The sequence below is a fragment of the Protomyctophum bolini genome, assembly GCF_963924005.1.
Source record: "Protomyctophum bolini genome assembly, chromosome: 9".
Lineage (NCBI taxonomy): Eukaryota > Metazoa > Chordata > Actinopteri > Myctophiformes > Myctophidae > Protomyctophum > Protomyctophum bolini.
The window spans coordinates 24171310-24192929 of NC_137870.1; the positions used below are offsets into that span (position 1 = coordinate 24171310).

Below are 21620 nucleotides of genomic sequence, written 5' to 3' on the forward strand. Positions count from 1 at the left end.
CTCTCTCTCTCTCTCTCTCTCTCTCTCTCTCTCTCTCTCTCTCTCTCTCTCTCTCTCTCTCTCTTGGCAGAAATGTTCTTTAATTTCCATTAGCCTCCCCCACCATGTTCTCAGGCTGGTCATAGTCTCACAATCAGAAATCTAACCATCTGTCTGATACCCCTCTGGCTGCTGACAGCCCAGCCGTCAAGTCTCTCTGACACAATTTTTTACTGTTAAATTAACAGTCGTACTGTGTGCAGCTATATCGTGGGATCAGTGAGTCATCCTGATTCAAACAGATTATATTTTTAATTGAGTGTTATCAGCCTAAGTTTTCAGTTATCTCTTCTAGTCTAATCTGAGCTCATACACTTTTGAGGGTTCTTGTGCATGCTCTAGAAAGTCACTGCAAATACAATTCATTATTCATTAGTATTCACTGACTCGCACATTCACAAAGACAGATCTGTCAAAGTCACACTATTCACACTTGCTGCTTGGCTAATTCAGGAAGCATCTACAGAGTGTGTCAAAATACAAAAAGTACAACTGTACACCACCCCCGCCCCCTACCACACCCAGAGTGATTGGTAGAAGCCTGTACACCACCCCCTACCACACACAGAGTGATTGGTAGAAGCTGTACTCACCGATAACAGGAGCCCGTCTTCGGTATAAGGCGACGATTGGCTCCAAGAACCGGCAAGAAATCAAATAAACAAGGGGTGTGTGTTTGGGTGTGTTGGCGGGCGTTGGTTTGGGCTTATAGAAATGCATGTTTGTTGTTCTGACGGACAGTTGCTTGTGTGTTATTGGGAGATGGTGTCGTCGTCGTGGCTGTGGTTTAAGTCCACTACCGTTGTCCCTCGGAGAGAAGACCCGGCCATGCCCTCCGCTGATGACGCTTGAGTGTTTTTACTGGAACCTCCCCCTAGAAGCAGAACACGAAGAGGTCACACTATTGGACTAATATATCTCCTCTGACATTGGAGAAAATCACTGCATTTGACCAATATTGGTATACTATATAGTATTACGAATTATTCACAGAGTAATTACAATTGATGTAATAACTAACGTCTAATATTTTGTAAGCCACTGGAGTGCCTTATTGGAATTTCCTTATGATCTCTATACTATTTATCAAACATTTTTAACACTATTTGAACACACCCTACACACTTTAAAAGTATATAATATAGCCCTACAATGCTGTACTTATTTACAATGTAGTTTTACTTTTACTGGAGTATATCACATTTGCAATACCTTTACTCCTACGCTACATCTCAGAGGCAAATATTGTACTTTTACTCCACTACAATTATTTGAAAATGTTAGTTACTTTGCAGATATAATTATTATATTATAAAACATACATTAACCACATTAACCCTATTTTATACCTAGGCTATTTGAAAATAGCCAATCTAGTACAAGCTCATTTATGAGCTTGTACTTGGACTTGTAGATCTGCCATTTTCAAACATTTTAGTACATTTACTTTTGGTACTTTAAGTATATGTTGATGCAACAAAATAAAATTGTACAATTTTACTCAAGAAACATTTTGAACACAGTTCCTTTACTGTAACAGAGTACTTGTAATATTGTGGTGGAGTATACTTCTTCCACCACTGCTGGTGTTGTTACCTTGGCCTCCTGAAGAGGAGGAGGGAGGGAGAGCTAACACCCCCCCTCCCCCTCCCCCTCCCCCTCCGTTGGTCTGGGAGCAGACGTTGGCGTGGCGCGCCACAGCCTTCTGCTTGTAGTGGTTACTGTGGAGCTTGTACTTCATCAGCAGGATGAAGATGAACACCAGCACCGAGGCCACGATGATCCCGCCGATGATGATGATCATGGTGCCACCCAGGAACTGTGGGGTGGGTGGTGGTGGTGGTTAATGGATTGTGATTGGTGGTGGTTGAAGGGTGATGAGTGGAAGGTGGTGGCGGATCGAAAGGGTTGAGGATTAGGACAGGGAGAAAGAAGACTAATCAACATTTGTAATAGCTAACACCTGGTGAAGGTTGTGTTAATTTAATTTAACTCTCAGAATTCATACATTCTTTGAGTTACATTCTTTGAGTACATTTTTATCCCACGATTTTGTAACCCATTTTTCACCCGGTACCAATTGCCTAAGCTGGGCGCTACTCTCCCTCTGCCAACCTGGGAGATCCCCAAACTGAGCTCATGCTTCCTTCAATGCATGAGGAGTGAGCAGGCAGGCCGCTTCTTATCATCTGACAGGACACGCCCCCCAGCGCCCACATCGCCCCCGGTGGAAATCAAACCCAGGGCCTTCTAGCTGTGAGGCGAGTGCTACAGTCTGAACCCAGCGCCTTCTAGCTGTGAGGTGAGTGCTACAGTCTGCACCATTGTGCCCCCAAATCCATATACAGTACATTAACACTATAAGGATTCAGCTTTTTAACATTTACGTGCATCCGGGTGATCAATTTCAGTCACCTAGTGCTATATCAATACAAATTCAATTCACATTTAAGAGCACCCAAGAAGTACAGGCCTCTAGTTGGATGACTTAAACGATAATGATTATATCGGCAGAGCAATTAATGGGCTTTGCAAGTCTTGACACAAAGTACACCTGGTGCTAGCATTTTATTTTGCACAATTCTGGCTGTGTGTCCTAGGTGAGCTTACCATAATCACGATAATCTACCAGTAAAACACCTGAGGGTGAAAAGCAGCAGACTATGTCTGAGCACTGGCGCTTTGGAATGGGGGCTCATCATCATACCGGTACCTCATCTCATTCCGGCCAATCAGAATTTGCGTCCTCATCTTCGCCTGCAATGTTTGTGTTTACACGAACACTCAAATGTTTGTGTAGGATAAAGTTTATGTTAGTGTATAGAATTACGCGGAAGCGAGGATTGAACCCGGGACTGCCACTCGCCAGACCAACGCGCAACCTACCGATTGGCACGGCTGTTGTGGGTTGGGTCTTGGCTGGGTGCTACATTAACACACCAAATAAAAATAATAAATAAATACAATTAATAATAAAAAGCTGGACATAGGAGGAGCTATCGCCTCTCTCTCTCTGTATGATATCTGTCTTCTAATGTTTTAGATCTGCATGTTATGTACCGGTAGTATTTATACTATGAATGTACAAACATGCCTGGAGAATGTCACTTCTTTAGCCTGGAGGGTTTTTAGGCTTTCTCCTTCACATTTGTATTGACCTTGAATGTGGTGGAACACCATTTGAAAACCCATGTCCTATGGATCACCTAAAAAAGGATGGATGTTATACATTATGTTTGCTTGTTATAGATATGGCTGTCAGTTGCACATTGTATAGGGAATATTGCTGACATGCCTGCATCAGGAATGCCACATCAACTCAATGCCTGAGGATCTCGACAATCAATGGGAGATCTCTTTAGCTCAAAAGCACACGAATTGTCAATTCATTGTCATCAAGTGACCCGAGTGCCCCAGTTTATACTACCTATTCCGTATAAATCACTCCATCACTGGAGACTAGTGACAGGAGTGCATGCAATTGCAACCAGTGCAACCACACACAATTTAGGCATTTTAGCAGACGCTCTTAGCGACTTACAAGTGCAAAAACAAATGGTCGCATAAGTAGAGTGAAAAGAGCGCAAACAATGTAGTTCTTCAAAGAACAGACAGCTATAGGCTACAGAAACGTATGTGTACAACACGCGCAAACGCACACACACACTAGCCTGGAAACCAGACTAACCTGCCAAAGGGAAAAAATCCATGAATCAGCGATGGCTCCAGAAAATTGTGACAATAGGTGTATCGGGAGCTGGCTATTTAATGCGGGGGCAAATTAATTTTGGTTTACATTGAAGTTTGTGGGGAGGGGGGCTTAGGGGGGGCTAAGCTTTCTCCAGACTAGGGGGGGACCCGGAACGGTCCCTGGTGTGAATTAGGTACAGACTCAGTGACCACAGTCTTGCGATCAGTGAGCACATGCAGTCTTGTGATCAGTGAGCACATGCAGTCTTGTGATCAGTGAGCACATGCAGTCTTGCGATCAAGAAAGGCCGTCATAGGCAGACCTGTCTCCCAAGAGAAGACAGTAAGACACTATGCACCCACGGCACACAAAATTAAGTGGAAACTGAGATACATTTTTTATCTGTCCACTGTACCAAGACATCAGAGACTCATACTTCCCACAGATTTTGAAAACATGACTAATGATAATGACAAAACACTCCCATATCTGCTGGACGAAGTACAACAATGTGCAAACACAGCAGCAAGATTCATGAGCTGCTGTAGGAGAAGGATATCAAGTGGAACACAACCACCCTAAAGATTAATCCTTGTATTGTATTCCTCCACTATCTGCTACGAGTGATCTTAGTACATAGAAATTGATTTATTGGCGATATTATACATATTGTACATGTACATACATGTACATACATTTGGTTTTGATTGTATTGTTCCACTTTTTGCTTTGGCAATGTATGTTTTGCCATGCCAATAAAGCCCTTTGATTTGAATTGAATTACATTTCGCTCACCCCAGAGTTGTGGGTGACCAATCAGAGCTCACAATTCAAAGTGAGACTTTTTTGCTGTAACATTGGAATCTGTTTGTAACCGCCCCTTGGAAATTAATCTTCCACACCCAGAATAATATCTGCGCAGTGATATTAGCCATGCCAGTGCGCACGCACGCAGTCATGCACGCACTCATGCACGCACACACACACACACACACACACACACACACACACACACACACACACACACCCACACTCACGCAAACTGACCTGGTCTCGTATGGAGTGACAGCGTCCATACTCTGCTTCTGTGCTGAAGGACACACAGCCGACCAGCTTGGTCCCGGTCAGAGCCGTGACACCGTCGTCGTACACAGCCAACACACACAGCTCATAATCCCTGGACGACGCCAGGTCGCTCAGCAGGAAGTACTTGTGATTGGCCGGGATCATCCTGGACGGGGAAAGGAGGTGGGGGGTGGGGGGGTAGTGATGAAGACGAGAGATAAGAGAAAACAACAGAACAAATGGTGGAAGAAGTACTCACATTTGTTACTGAACTAAAAGCAGAGAGAGTTAGGCAGCGGCTCCTCTACATACAGTAGACTTCTATTGAGAATGGGGACAACCAACTGGGACAAGTCGGCAGTCGGAAGTAGGCAGAAATGCATTGGACTCAGGCAACAGCCCAGCTTTAATGATCTTAAATCCCTTTATTTTAGATTGTTTTGTAGTGATAGTACAACATAAACATTAAAGAGACTTTAGTTGTTACTGTACACTACTTTAAAACAGTTGGCATGTTGCACACATGCTTACAATAGCTCTTATTTGCACTGCCCTTGTTGAAAACAATGTATTTCCAACTCCAGCTTGTCTCAGTTCAGGCTGTATGAACAGCACTCGGGCGCTCGTTGTCTGCCCCCTCAATATCGTAAATCTTCTATTAGATAACTCTGACTAAAAGTATCAATACTGCAATGTGGAAATGCTCAGGGGCGTCAGTGACGCGTGAGGGGTAGAGTGGCCGGTATATAGCAGCCATGCCATGCCATGCCATGCCATTATATACCGTGTATTGACTTGACTCGCCATGACATGACTTGTACCATAACCATTCAATGAATTAACCAAGATGCCCTGGAAGTGTGCACCCTGGTCTACACATTTACAGAGATGAATACACACACAGACACGCAGACAGAAAAGCGTTGCAATAATTATCCGGCTTCTCCCCCCAGCTTCCTTGTTTATCTGCTGCAAGTATAAACAAATTATGAGTAACATGACAAAAAAATTTACATTGCAGAAAGTGCAATGTTCTGGGGACGGGGGCATTGGACCACTTCTCACATCAGAAAACAGGCTCAGGAGCCAGGGTCTATGGTAGTGCTAGCTAGCACACAAAAGGAGAAAACGATTGAGAGAAGGGAGAGAGACGAGCAATGCAGATGAGATGAGAACAAAAAAATCAGGAGAAGATTAGATAGATAGATAGATAGATAATAGCACTGCACGCACGCATGCACTCATACACACACACACACACACACACACACACACACACACACACACACACACAATTCAAGGGCTTTATTGGCATGAGAAAACATACGTTTACATTGCCAAAGCAGAAAGAACAATACAACAATACAGCAATACAATCAAAACAAAAAATTATGTACTTTGAAGGTCAGAATCTTCAATAGATCAACTTCTGTGTACCAAGATAACTCGATGCAGGTATAGTGCAGGAATATACACAATTATTAGTCTTTAGGGTGGTTGTGTTCCATTTGATATCCTTCTCCTATCACAGCAACTCACAAATCTTGCTGCTGTGTTTGCACATTGTTGTACTTCGCCCAGCAGATATGGGAGTTTTTTGTCATTGGTCATGTTTTCAAAATCTCCGTGTGTGGTTGTAATCTGTGGGAAGTATGTGTCTCTGATGTCTTGGTACAATGGACAGATGGTTAGGAAGTGTAGCTCGGTTTCCACTTCGTTTAGTGTGCAGTGGGTGCATAGTCTGTCTTCTCTCGGGATACAGGTCTGCCTATGACGGCCTTTCTCGATCGCGAGACTGTGCTCACTGAGTCTGTACCTAGTTAAGATTTTTCTTTGTTTTGGGTCGGTCACGGTGCTCAGGTATTCTGCCACTGTGTATTCTCTGTTTAGGGCCAGATAGCATTCTAGTTTACTCTGCTTTTGTGTTGCTTCTTTCCAATGTGTCAGATAGTTTTCCCTTTGCTGTTTTATAATTTGGTTTAGTCCAATGGGTTTTCTATCTCGTGGCTCTGTTTGTGTTTGTGCCCACACACACACACACACTCACTCACTCACTCCAAAAGTCTAGCACCTTGCTCCAGTACTTTTGCTCGAGAGCTGTTGGAGCGTGTCCTCGAAGCCCTCCAGTGAAAGGGCAGATGTGAAGTTGTTAGCTACTTGTGTTTCCACTCCCATGCACTCGTACCGAGAAATGAGCTTTCCTGGCTCGTCGTGTTTCTGGAGATGAAGCCGTCTGAAAGTAGGCAGCTTGCGTGTCACGGGGCTTGTGCGTGCGTTTGCTCTCAACCACGGCAGGCAGAAAAGTAATTTGCACAAAAGGCTGTGGAGACATTTTGAGAACTGCAAAACGTTTTCTTTTTTTTTGTTGCTCCAGCCGATTGTGCCCTTGTGGTTGAGCGGCAGACAATTCAATTACTATTCCGCCTGATTTGAGGAGAGACGGGGTGGGCGGCGGGGCGGAGTACAGGTGACGGAGAAGTGAAAGAGAGCATGAAAGACAGAGATACACTACTGGTAATGTGAGAGGGAAGAAGAAGTACAGTAACAGAGGAGAGGAGAATGGAGGAGAGCAGAGGGGAAGAGAGCAGAGGAGAGGAGAGTAGAAGATAGGAAATAATGATTAGAAAAAGAGAAATGAAGTAGGAGTGAGGGGGCAGAGAGAGAGAGAGAGAGAGAGAGAGATGCTGAAGCAGAGGATCAGTGTATCAGAGGACACACACACACCTTATTATCCAAGACAAAATTCCTCTTTGGGAACTTTGGGTCCTGACTGTAAATCCTCAAACCTTATTGATATATTCCTTATAGGATATAATACAACATTTGACTGACTGCTTCCATATAACTTTGGTTCTTCCATTTCAATCTCAAACCAATACTCTACCCCCGAAGGAGCTTATGTTCTTATAGATAGATAGAGATAGATATGTAGATAAGCAATCCTTTTACGTGAATATTGCCAGACCGTTATTCAAGCGAAATGATGTATGATGCTATAAGTTTCCGCAGAATTTGAATCTGCAAGTGTGGCAGTGATTGCATCCTCGTAAACATTGATCCTCCTCTGGACAGGAGTGCCCCGTGCCTCCATGGGTTTGGTTGTGCAGCACCTTTATAACCCCTGGTGACCGTGTCAATAGTACAACCCACTTTATTCCTTCTACCTATAAAGTGGGGGCGGCGGTGGTTCAGGGGTAGAGTGGCCGGATGGTAACCACAAGGTTGCCAGTTCGAACCCGGGCTCCCCCAGAGTTAGTGTCCTTGTGCAAGACTCTGAACCCTTGCTCCTGATGTGATGGTTGGTGCCTTGCATGGTTTCCGCCGCCATTGGTATATGAATGTGTGTGAATGTGAATGTAATGCACAATTTATGTAAAGTGCCTTTACATAAAGTGCCCATTTACCATTTACCTATCAGCAGGAGGTGCATCGCATGCATACATATCGCTGCTTGGCGACAGCACGCATGCATGGCACACAGATGGTGTGCAGTCTAAGACTGCAGGAAGAGTTGTCCCTTGAGAAATACTCAAGCAGTCCCTGGACTAACTAACACGCATTCAGCTTCCTCTTAGTCGATGCAGATAGGAGTTCCTTGATGGACATGGTGAGCTTCATCTCTGGGTGGATTTCGTATTCTAGTTGCTCTCTTCTGTCGAGTCTTATTCTTTAATGACTGATCCATATACCGATCAAAGCCAATGCGTCCCTCATCATAGCCAGCCATCATTGCTTTGATGCGGTTGTTGTATATGCATCTTGAAGATCTGCCAGCTTCAGCATGGTTGTTGTCTTCTTCATACTCTGAAGCACACCCATGGCGTCAACTGTGGTTTAATGTGGTTTAATGTAAAATAAAATAAAAAGTTCCTATCCCACAATCCTGAGGTCAACAGGGTTTCGGGTCTGCCAACATCATACCCCTCACTCAGGCGACCCAGCCGGGGTTGATCAAATCCCGACTTACGTCCCAGTAGCTACCCTCGATCAGTCCATCAGGGAATGAGCAAGGCCACACAATCCGTTGCTCCGGAACTACTCTGCTTGGACTGGGAGAACCAGATTCTGGCGCGTGGAAGGACTAGGCTCTGTGGGTTGAGGGGTCCTGTCCGGGCCCCTCCTACGTCTCACCAGGTCCACTCCTGCTCTCACAAGGCCCAGGACCTGTGCGTTGCACCAGACTCCCAGCACCAGGCATTTCATTCAGGAGTGATCACTTATAATGGCCCTCCTAAAGGCCTCACCGAGGTTTGTTGGGCTTCCTCCTCACGGAGGACACCGGCTAGGGCGCTAACCCACACTGCTCGCCCGGGTGCCGACTACATTCCGGCTGTCACCCGTCTCTCCGGTGATTTGATATTAATTTTCCTATACACTTTAAAGGGTTATTTAATCCATTCAATTATAGCGCCCAGTCCATTTATAGCAACGGAGCACTTTTACCGACGGAGCGGATGTTGTTCCAGATGTGGCTGTAGCAGCTAGATGTAGCCAAAACACTCTAAAGGATGTGGCTGTAGCAGCTAGATGTAGCCAAAACACTCTAAAGGATGTGGCTGTAGCAGCTAGATGTAGCCAAAACACTCTCCATGCATTCGACACGGTAAGAATAAATCTATCGCGGCGAGCGACTGGACAGCGGAGGGCCGTCTAACACAGGATATTTTTTTATAATTAGACGGGATGATTTAGATTGCGAGTTATTAACGTACAGTAAATAAATGAAAAAGGTGTTTGAAAAAACACGGTATTACTAAGGCAGCATGAGTCACCAGAAAGCTGAGAGGGAGACAGTGTAGGAGAGACGAACAGCAGGAAAGCGAAGAGGGAGACACTGTGGCCCCATTTCCACCGGTTGGTTCCCAATGGGAACCAGTTCAGTTCTTTTTGGTTCTTAGTCCATGAGCCAGAGCTCCAAAACGTTAATTATGAATTGAGTGGGCAAAAACATACCTATATTAGATTGTTATCACCATGACACTTCCCCAATTGATTACTTACACGAAGACAATGATTTATTTTATTGTATTACAAATTTTACATTTTTAAATATGCAAATGAGGCATTATGTAGGAAAATGTGCAAAATAATAGAAAATATGAAAAAGCTACTACCTAGGAAGGGTTATCATGTATTAATTTACTTGTATTGATCCTATACACAATTTATATAGGTCTAGTTTTTCCCACCAATTTTGGAGCTCTGTCTCATGGACTAAGAACCAAAAAGAACTGAACCAGTTCCCATTGGGAACCAACCGGTGGAAATGGGGTCTGTGGGAGAGACAGACATAAAGAAAGCTGAGAGAGAGACAGTGTAGGAGAAACAGGCAGTCTGAAAGCTGAAGTAAGACGTGATTGTAGAGAAAATGCTGCATCACTCTTGGCTTGTTTTTCATATTGATTATTACACCTCCACAGGTAGAAATGCCTGCAGGCTGTAACTCATTCACATGCATGCATTATTGAAAAGTCCTTCCTCTGAACAAACATGTCCGGTATGATTGTATCCAGGGCACGCCCGTCCCAGCAAAAGGGCAATATTTCCAATATGTTCAGAGGTGAACAGTGTGCTGAATTATTATAGATTATATTTTTAAATATTTATTTTTGGCATGTTAAGCTTTACTATAGTTCAGTGTAGAAAGAAAGGAAACCAAGGGCAGAGAGACATGCTGTTGCGTGTAGTTGAGGTAAGAACCCAAACGCTATAGACAGCCAGGCATAGTAGTGTTCAAAACCCATTAATTGGTGTTTTAATACAGAAGACAGGTGTATATGAACAACTTAAACAGGCTGAAACAGGTTGACAGGATACAATGACTCAACAAGGACTGACTGGGGAAACAAGACTGATATACACATGAGGGTTAATTATACTGTACATGAGACACAGCTGGATGTGGTCAACATCGCGAATAACTGAATGAGTCATTATGAGCCCAATAATTGTGAATGGCGATTCTCAATCAGAATATTACAATGTAGGCATGTAGAATTTAGAAGATGCTATTTAGAGAGAGAGAGAGAGAGGGGGGGGGGGGGGTTCTCAGCCTTTATCTGGGCCCACTTGACATTTTCAAATTAGTACTTACTTGAGTATTTCCAATTTCTAATACTTTTACTCCTACTCCACTATACATCTCAGACTCACATTTAAGTTAGTTACTTTGTAGATTTGGATTATTATTACAAACATACATTAACAATGCACATCAGCCCTATATACATCTTGGCATCGATCGCGACACACTGTGAGCTTGTATATCTGCTATTTTCAAAAGATGTGTCTACACTTGAAAACTTGATTCTAAATAATGAGTACTTTTACTGTTGGTACGTTTTAGGTACATTTTGACACCAATAGTTTTTACTTAGATAAAACATTTGAGTACAGAGGCATCTTCAAAGAGGAGACAGGAAGATGAAAGTAAGGAGGAACAAGGCTAAGGGTGGAGAAAACCAGTGGAGGATAAAGAGCAGCTGGTGGAGGAGAGACTAGAGCGATTAAGGGCTGATGGTCAGATATGTACGGATAGAGATGAAGGGAGTGTCGTCATTATTCCTGACTGTATGGGTCAGTAAAATGTGTGTGTGTGTGTGTGTGTGCCTGTTGTGTACACAATATAATGGGATCACACGCACACACGCGCGAGCGAGAGAGAGAAAGAGCGTGCAACACATGTGGGAATATAAATTAATATATACATGCAGAGAGAGGAAGAGATACGGACGGAGACAGACAAAACTAGAGAGAACAAACGCTGACCGCTCCTCTTCTCAGCAGAATATGATATGACCACTCATCCTCTCTCTTCCTCTCCCATCCTTTTATCTCTCTCTCTCACACACACACCTCGCCCCGCAGGCTTTAATTGATTAAAAAAAAAAAATCCTTCTCATCCCTCCATCTATGTCTATCTTCCCTTGGGTGGAGCAACCTTTAATTAATTTTCAAAAACTTTGACCCCCATTTCCCCTCTATCTCTCTCCCTCAATGTCTATGTCTCTCTACTGTCTCTCTCTCCCCCCTCTCTCTAGTACTGATTTGAGGTATTTGTACTTTACTGAGGGAGGGCAGAATCCGTTTTACCGGCCCGGCAGGCCGGCCGGTAAACAGGGCCGGCCGGTCCTTAAAAGGGCCGGCCGGTCCTTAAAAGGGCCGGCCGGTCCTTAAAAGGGCCGGCCGGTAAACAGGGCCGGCCGGTCCTTAAAAGGGCCGGCCGGTCCTTAAAAGGGCCGGCCGGTCCTTAAAAGGGCCGGCCGGTCTTAAAAGGGCCGGCCGGTCTTAAAAGGGCCGGCCGGTCGTAAAAAGGGCCGGCCGGTCGTAAAAAGGGCCGGCCGGTCGTAAAAAGGGCCGGCCGGTCGTAAAAAGGGCCGGCCGGCCGATTTTTTTTTCTTTTTTTAAAGGAGAACTGACACGCCCCTCGGGAGCTAATAACTGCTATCAAACAATGCTATCATGATTCTGACGTCAGACTGGCGAAAGCTTTCCCCAACGACTTCTATGCGGGCTCGCCGGGCTTGGTGGCCGTGGTAGCATAGCAACTTATGCTACTATTTTGGTGTCACATTTAGCTTGAATACTGGGTGAAAGTCTCATTAAAAAAAAAAAAAATTCGCAACATTGTTCAGGTGAACTGTGTGTTTATGCTCGTTCATTGTAATAATCAATATCGCTATGATTATTTTATTTATCGCCGCGTCGCTCCGCATGACAACATACAGTCTAGCCCGTCTCAGATGCAGGCTGCACACACACGGACGGACGGACGTATAGTCTCTGGTCAGGTCCCCGCATTGAACTGGGCATGTGTGTACGCACACACACACACGGCTATAGTGCATGACAGCGGGGAAGAGAGCTACAGACGCCCGAGGCAGATTCCGTGCCATTGCGTGTGTGTGTGTGTGTGTGTGCGCGTACACACATGCCCAGTTCAATGCGGGGACCTGACCAGAGACTATACGTCCGTCCGTCCGTCCGTGTGTGTGCAGCCTGCATCTGAGACGGGCTAGACTGTATGTTGTCATGCGGAGCGACGCGGCGATAAATAAAATAATCATAGCGATATTGATTATTACAATGAACAAGCATAAACACACAGTTCACCTGAACAATGTTGCGAAAAATTAATTTTTTGAATGAGACTTTCACCCAGTATTCAAGCTAAATGTGACACCAAAATAGTAGCATAAGTTGCTATGCTGTGTGTGTACACACATGCCCAGTCCCCCGTAGAGGCTCATGATCTCGTCCGCAAGACTATGCCTCGGCATAGCGATATTTATTATTACAATGAATACAAACATAAACACACTATAGTTCACTTGAACAATGTTGTGGTAACTAACTACGGTATTACAGAGTGAGAGCGAGGGTGTACATGTCAGCCTGCGGCTGAGAGGGGAAAAGAACAGTAGTCGCGCTGCTCTCACAGCGGCCAGACAACAGCAGACCGTCCGTAGTCGCGACTGTCGCGCTGCGGGGCTGAGAGGTCTCAGAGCGGGCAGACAGGGGTGTTGGCGACCGGGGGAACATGGGACTCCAGTCCAAAATTTGCACTTGTGCTGCAGTTCCCCTAAAAAACCCCACGCCAACCTCAATTGCATTCAAACTAAGCATTTCTGGCGAAAAAATAATTTTTTTCAATTACATTTATAGCCAATATGACGCTAAATGTACCGTCAAAAACGCTAGCCTGACCTATAGCCACTTGTTGCTAGCGCCGTAGCCCCGTTTCAAACTGTTTCAAACTGTTTTCAGTCAGACCACGTGATGTGCTGTACCACCCATATTAATTTCGTGGCATGTCAGCGGACCTTTAAGTTAATATTTTTTTTTTTGTAACTCTGTCATTTCTCAACCGTTTTGGATGGGGGTGGTCTCATTTGAATCGTGCCGCCCCCCCGGGGGCATCCTTGGGGGTCTCAAAGTTGGGGGACCCCCCGGGACCCCCAGGGACCCCCAAATGGTAACTCTGTCATTTCTCTACCGTTTTGGATGGGGGTGGTCTCATTTGAATCGTGCCGCCCCCCCGGGGGCATCCTTGGGGGTCTCAAAGTTGGGGGACCCCCCGGGACCCCCAGGGACCCCCAAATGGTAACTCTGTCATTTCTCTACCGTTTTGGATGGGGGTGGTGTCATTTGAATCGTGTTGCGTTCCCGGGGGCGTCTTTGGGGGTCTCAAGGTTCGGGGACCCCCCGGGGACCCCCAGGGACCCCCAAATGGTAACTCTGTCATTTCTCTACCGTTTTGGATGGGGGTGGTCTCATTTGAATCGTGCCGCCCCCCCGGGGGCATCCTTGGGGGTCTCAAAGTTGGGGGACCCCCAGGGACCCCCAAATGGTAACTCTGTCATTTCTCTACCGTTTTGGATGGGGGTGGTCTCATTTGAATCGTGCCGCCCCCCCGGGGGCGTCTTTGGGGGTCTCAAGTTTGGGGGACCCCCAAATGGTAACTCTGTCATTTCTCAACCGTTTTGGATGGGGGTGGTCTCATTTGAATCGTGTTGCGTCCCCGGGGGTGTCTTTGGGGGTCTCAAAGTGCGGGGACCCCCCCATGGTAACTATCAATTCTCAACTGTTTTGGACAGGGGTTGGTTGGAATCGTGTTGCCTCTATGGGCGCATTATCGGGGGGAGGTTCGGGGACCCCCACATGGTAAATCTTGACATTGTCATGATAGATATTTATTTATGGGAGGGAGACAGAGAGAACAATTTGCATATTATTCTTACTATAGCTCTCTCACACACACTTTTCAGTAATGGACATTTAACCAATCTATTTCCCTCTGACAAGGCTCGCCGTTACCCGACAAAACTGTGCAATTAATTACTCAATTACTGTGCAATAAACAGTCAAGCCACAACGAAAATGTATTTTGTTGCTTTTATATAAAACTAGAAATAAACACATACACTAATGTAAACTGTGGTTACAATAAAATAGATTATAATAAATAATTGACGTAAGTCGCAACTATTAATTAATACGTTGTATGGCGGTTTATTATACGTTGTGGCGGTTTGATGAATACGTCGGCATATTAGAACTCCTCGTGGCGGTTTGATGACTCGTCGGGTCTATAGCTACCCATTTGCGACGTAAAAGGTTGACTTTGGTATTTTTATTTTGCCTGCCGCGGTGCAGGTTATTTATCCTAGTAGTACAAATCTCGAAATTAATGTAGTCCTTTGGTAGTGTAGCGGTCAGCGCTCTCGCCCCTGGAGTCACTGCTCCATGTAGGTGCGAGTTCGAAACTTGCACATGGCAAACTTTTTTTTTTAAATGTTCTTTTTTAGCCTATATTGTGTATGGACACAATAGCTACATTTTAGACTGTATCATTATTGTATATTATATTAAAAAAAATAGACAAACAGACAAACAGACAGACAGACAGACAGACAGACAGGCAGGCAGACAGACAGACAGGCAGACAGACAGACAGACAGTGTGTGCGTGCGTATACAGTGTGTGTGCGTGCATGCGCATACATTGTGCGTGCGTGTATGCGTGCGTGCGTGCGTACGTGCGTGCGTATACAGTCTGTGTGTGTGCGTGCGTATACAGTGTTTGTGTGTGTGTGCGTGCGTATACAGTGTGTGTGTGTGCGTGCATGCATATACAGTGTGTGTGTGCGTGCGTATACAGTGTGTGTGTGTGTGTGCGTGCGTGCGTATACAGTGTGTTTGTGTGTGCGTGCGTGCGTATACAGTGTGTGTGTGTGCGTGTGTGCGTATACAGTGTGTGTGTGCGTGCGTGCTTCATCGTATTTATTATTATTAATATTTATATTAATACTTCATTGTATTTAATATTATTATTATTATTATTTATATTTATACTTCATCGTATTTATTATTATTAGTATTTTATGTCTTTTCCTACTTGAATCCGTAGCCACTGGCACTGCCTGGTTTGTCCATCTGTACCTGCATGCATAGATTGATTGCTCAGTAGGGCCAGTAGGGCCAAGTTAGGGCCCTAGGAAGGAGGGAGGAAGGAAGGAAGCAAGGAAGGAGTGTGAGTGTGAGTGTGTGTGTGTGTGTGTGTGTGTGCCACTCGACTCCTATACATCATTTAGCATACCAAGTACCCCAATTGCATTGCACACACACACACACACACACACACACACACACACTCACACTCACACTCACACTCCTTCCTTCCTTGCTTCCTTCCTTCCTTCCTCCCTCCTTCCTAGGGCCCTAACTGGGCCCTACTGGGCCCTATTGGGTCCTACTGGGTCCTACTGGGCCCTACTGGGCTTCCTTGCTTCCTTCCTTTCTCCCTCCTTCCTAGGGCCCTAACTTGGCCCTACTGGCCCTACTAAGCAATCAATCTATGCATGCAGGTACAGATGGACAAACCAGGCAGTGCCAGTGGCTACGGATCCAAGTAGGAAAAGAGATAAAATAATAATAATAATAATAAAAATATGATGAAGTAATAATAATAATAATAATAATAATAATAATAATATTAAATACAATGAAGTATAAATATTATTATTATTAATAATAATAATAAATACGATGAAGCACGCACGCACACACACTGTATACGCACACACTGTCTGTCTGTCTGCCTGCCTGCCTGCCTGTCAATCTATCTGTCTGTCTGTTTGTCTGTCTATTTTTTTTAAATATAATATACAATAATGATACAGTCTAAAATGTAGCTATTGTGTCCATACACAATATAGGCTAAAAAAGAACATTTAAAAAAAAAGTTTGCCATTAATGCACTATAGCTGTTATCAATGTTAGCACTTAGCATCTCTAGTTCCCATTGATGTTAGACACAAATGAACAATGTTATCTCAACCATGTGTTTATATTCAAGTGTATGGAATATGCATTCAACAGGGTACTGTAGATGTGCGCATGCGCGAAGAGCGAAGACCCGTTTTTTTCTCATGCATTTTTTTTTTACATTTTTGTTTCATTTTTTAAAACATTACAATTATGCATGAGATAAAAGAAAGTATTTCATACATTCATTCATTAGCAACTACATTGGCGAATCAATTCATATCAAATTCACATAATAATATTAAGACAATGACAATTTCTTGAACACAATGTAATTCAAAACATGTCACATTACATTTCATTTCAAACACATTTTACATAATGAAGCATACAGCACAAGTGAAACATCTTGTCATATTTGAAAAAAAAAAAGTTTCAAAAAATAATCCACATTTTTTCAAAACATTTCAGCAGTTTTAGGACTCCCTGTCACGAGTTGGCGGCCTCCCTGAAAAATCACAACGTCCGATGCGCCCTGTATAATTAATAATAATAATAACTGTATAATTCATCATAGAAAATGTATGAATAAATATTAACACAATTTTGCCTTGACATTTAGTCTAAATTAACTTTAAGAGGATTTGATTTTTAAAATGCTGTTATACAAATTAAATGCATCATGATTAAATAAATGACAATTTGAATTGAATGTCAATAAATCCATTACAATGAAAATGATGAGTGAGTAAGTGCAACAAGCTAACCCCCACGTCCAAAAAAGTAGATAAATGACAGAGTTACAATTTGGGGGTCCCTGAGACCTTGAGACCCCCAAAGACGCCCCCGGGGGGGCGAGACGATTCAAATGAGACCACCCCCGTCCAAAACGGTAGAGAAATGACATAGTTACCATTTGGGGGTCCCCGGGGGCCCCCCAACCTTGAGACCCCCAAAGACGCCCCCAGGGACGCGACACGATTCAAATGACACCACCCCCGTCCAAAACGGTAGAGAAATGACAGTTACCATTTGGGGGTCCCTGGGGGTCCCTGGGGGCCCCCCAACCTTGAGACCCCCAAATACTCCCCCGGGGACGCGACACGATTCAAATGAGACCACCCCCATCCAAAACGGTTGAGAAATGACAGAGTTACCATTTGGGGGTCCCTGGGGGTCCCTGGGGGCCCCCCAACCTTGAGACCCCCAAAGACTCCCCCGGGGACGCGACACGATTCAAATGAGACCCCCCCCGTCCAAAACGGTAGAGAAATGACAGTTACCATTTGGGGGTCCCTGGGGGTCCCTGGGGGCCCCCCAACCTTGAGACCCCCAAAGACTCCCCCGGGGACGCGACACGATTCAAATGAGACAACCCCCATCCAAAACGGTTGAGAAATGACAGAGTTACCATTTGGGGGTCCCCCAAACTTGAGACCCCCAAGGATGCCCCCGGGGGGGCGACACGATTCAAATGAGACCACCCCCATCCAAAACGGTTGAGAAATGACAGAGTTACAAAAAAAAAAATATTAACTTAAAAAAAAGAAAAAAAAAAAAAAAAAGAAAAAAAAATCGGCCGGCCGGCCCTTTTTACGACCGGCCGGCCCTTTTTACGACCGGCCGGCCCTTTTTACGACCGGCCGGCCCTTTTTACGACCGGCCGGCCCTTTTAAGACCGGCCGGCCCTTTTAAGACCGGCCGGCCCTTTTAAGGACCGGCCGGCCCTTTTAAGACCGGCCGGCCCTTTTAAGGACCGGCCGGCCCTTTTAAGGACCGGCCGGCCCTTTTAAGGACCGGCCGGCCCTGTTTACCGGCCGGCCTGCCGGGCCGGTAAAACGGATTCTGCCCTTGCTGACTTTACTTGAGTATTTATAATTTTCAGTACTTTTACTTCTACTCCATCTCAATCCCAAAATTGTACTTTTTACTGCAGGGGTTCCCAAACTTTTTTGGACCAGGTACCCCTTTTGGGGTAGATATTTTTCCAGGTACCCTCTCATCCTCGCAACACGGATAACAATATATTTACAACCACAAGCAGTGTTTCCTGCAGGAAAAAGCTTTGGCATGGTGCTGGGCACAGGCCGCAATTTTGATTAATTAATTAATTTGATTCATTAATTAATAAGATTAATACATTAAGATTAATTTGTATTATTGCTCTTGTATTGCTATTGGAGACACTGGGGGGACACTGGGGGACACTGGGCAGGCACTGAGGAGGCACTGGGGAGACACTGGGGAGACACTCAGGGGCACACTGGGGAGGCACTGGGAAGGCACTCGGGGGGCACACTGGGGAGGCACTGGGGAGGCACTGGGGAGACACTGGGGAGGCACTGGGGAGGCACTGGGAAGGCACTCAGGGGGACACTGTCTAAATGTAGACGTCTAAATGTATACGTCTAAATGTAGACGTCTAAATGTAAGTTTGGGAACCACTGCTTTAAACACTTTAGCACTTTATGAACATGAACAAAATAGATGGGTACCCCCTGGAACTCCCTCAGGTACCCCTGGGGGTCCCCGGACATCACTTTGGGAACCACTGGTCTAAATGTATACAGACGTCTAAATGTAGACGTCTAAATGTAGACGTCTAAATGTAAGTTTGGGAACCACTGCTTTAAACACTTTAGCACTTTATGAACATGAACAAAATAGATGGGTCCCCCCTGGAACTCCCTCAGGTACCCCTGGGGGTCCCCGGACCCCACTTTGGGAACCACTGGTCTAAATGTATACAGACGTCTAAATGTAGACGTCTAAATGTGTACGTCTTCTCTTATGGGGGTCCCTGGCATATCTTTTCAAATGGGGGTCCAAGGGCTAAGTAGTGTCAATTTGGGGGTCCTTGACATGAAAAAGTTTGGGAACCACTGCTTTAAACACTTTAGCACTTTATGAACATGAACAAAATAGATGGGTCCCCCCTGGAACTCCCTCAGGTACCCCTGGGTGTCCCCGGACCCCACTTTGGGAACCACTGTTTTACTGCACTACATTGAAAACTTTTGTTACTTTGTTGATTTTGATTATTAATACAAAACATACATTATATCCACTTCATCCCTGTTACACAACACAACAACATACACTATCCACTTCATCCCTGTTACACAACATAATCATCATCATTTTGCGACCGCGGTCGAGATTGTGGATTTCACGATGCCACCCCCAGTTCCTGCTTACTGATGCCTGTGTCCCTAGCGATGACATCAGGGAACGACAGTTTTCTGCTTTGAGGCAGGACTCCAGAGAAGAAGGGAAGATATAACCTCATTGTCAGCTCTGTACTATCCACTTCATCCCTGTTACAAAACATACACTATCCATTTCATCCCTGTTACAAAACATACACTATCCAGTATCCACTTCATCCCTGTTACAAAACATACACTATCCATTTCATCCCTGTTACAAAACATACACTATCCATTTCATCCCTGTTACAAAACATACACTATCCAGTATCCACTTCATCCCTGTTACAAAACATACACTATCCACTTCATCCCTGTTACAAAACATACACTACCCTAGGACATTCTGCACAATGAGATGTGAGATGTTACTTTTGGTAACTTAAGTGCATTTTGATGCCAATACGTTTGTACTTTTACTCAAGTGCATTTTGAATTCTGAACTTTTATTTGTAACAGAGTATTTGTATATTACAGTGTTGATACTTTAACTTAAGTAAAACATTTGAGTATTTATCTACCACTGATTAAATTACACTACCAGACAGACAGAGATCACATCTCCCATTCAATCTGTTCGACCTGCATCGTGGAATCTGAATATTATCATCGCCATCCACGTCCTGTCTATCACCTTTACAGCTACATTGCCAAAGCAAAATGGAACAAATTAATCAAAACAAAGCAACAAATTCCCAGTTAAATGGGAATACAGAAATGTGTAAAGCTTTGTTACATTCATGCAACTTACAGAAAACGATCTTGACAGCATTTGCTGCAGAGAAAGTTATATCCACCAACGACGTAGGAAAGGTTTGCTTTGGATAAACGTTGAAACAAATGGCAGCAATATTTCAATGTTTTGCGTTCACTTCACTCTGTATTAAACCTCTCTCTCTCTCTCTCTCTCTCTCTCTCTGTGTATTTGTCTGGCAGATTGGGGCTGAAGGGTACAGATTATATGAAAGTGCCCTGCACAGAGCTTTATTCGGGCTATTAGACATCTAAAAGTTGTCTAAACGCGGGTTATAACTGGTCTAAAAGTGAAAGCTTAAAAAAAGAAAAACTGTCTAGGTTTAGACAGCTATATCTAGACTGTCTATATAAAGACACTTAAAAGCGTTTATATTCCAAACGAGATGCTTAGTTAAGTCAGAAATGAGGACAGAACATGAAGAGCGACCTAGATTTAGAGTAAAGAGACAGTTTAGTCGGGCCGTGAACAAGGAAGTGAACGGCAGTGCGCAAAACATGTCTAGGATCGCTGAAAAAGGTATGGCCAAGCGGAAAAAAGCAGATTTTATATCATTAAAAAAGAGCCTAAGATATCCACATATGTCATGGGCCTCCTACAGGGGTAATTCTAAAGACGTGTGGGGACGTGTTGGGCACAAAAAGTGTTTTATAGGTGGGCAGGGGACACATTAATGTTACCACTTGAACTGAAAGCTCTGAGCCTCAGGAAACTCTACAATGATCAGCATTCATCACAAATGGTTTCATCAACTTTAGGCTCTTTATTGCCTGAACAGGTGACCAACATTAGAATGGAAACATGGGGGAGTATATGGGGGGCCTCATATTTGGTCTTGAAACAGGCCTGCCCAGAAGATATAGAGGCATCAAGCCTCACAGGCCTATTTTCCACTAATTGGGCTGGATGACCAAATGGCTTTATACCAAATTGAAAAGTCAGGATGTTGAATTGGCCTTCTGATAGAATTGGCCTTCTGACAGAATTGGCCTTCTGATAGAATTGCTGCATCAATGGACCGGTGCCATTTCCTCAATGAGCTCCAGTCACGGCTGCCTTTTACCTCTCAGTTTCAGGCAATGCTATATAGACACAAA

At 44.4% G+C, this 21620-nt stretch overlaps 1 protein-coding gene across 2 annotated transcripts in view; it reads right to left on the reverse strand.

Annotated features, from left to right (window-relative positions):
- LOC308321155 (leucine-rich repeat and fibronectin type III domain-containing protein 1-like protein) overlaps nucleotides 1-21620 on the reverse strand; it is a gene marked incomplete at its 5' end in the record, with an annotated part of 56863 nt that overhangs the window by 12067 nt on the left and 23176 nt on the right. For both annotated transcript variants that reach the window (XM_080771989.1, XM_080771988.1), the window contains 3 exons: nucleotides 633-913; nucleotides 1636-1858; nucleotides 4778-4961. In XM_080771989.1, coding sequence (XP_080628115.1) covers nucleotides 792-913; nucleotides 1636-1858; nucleotides 4778-4961 — 529 coding nt within the window. In that variant the 3' untranslated portion in view covers nucleotides 633-791. The remainder of the gene's footprint in view (nucleotides 1-632; nucleotides 914-1635; nucleotides 1859-4777; nucleotides 4962-21620) is intronic.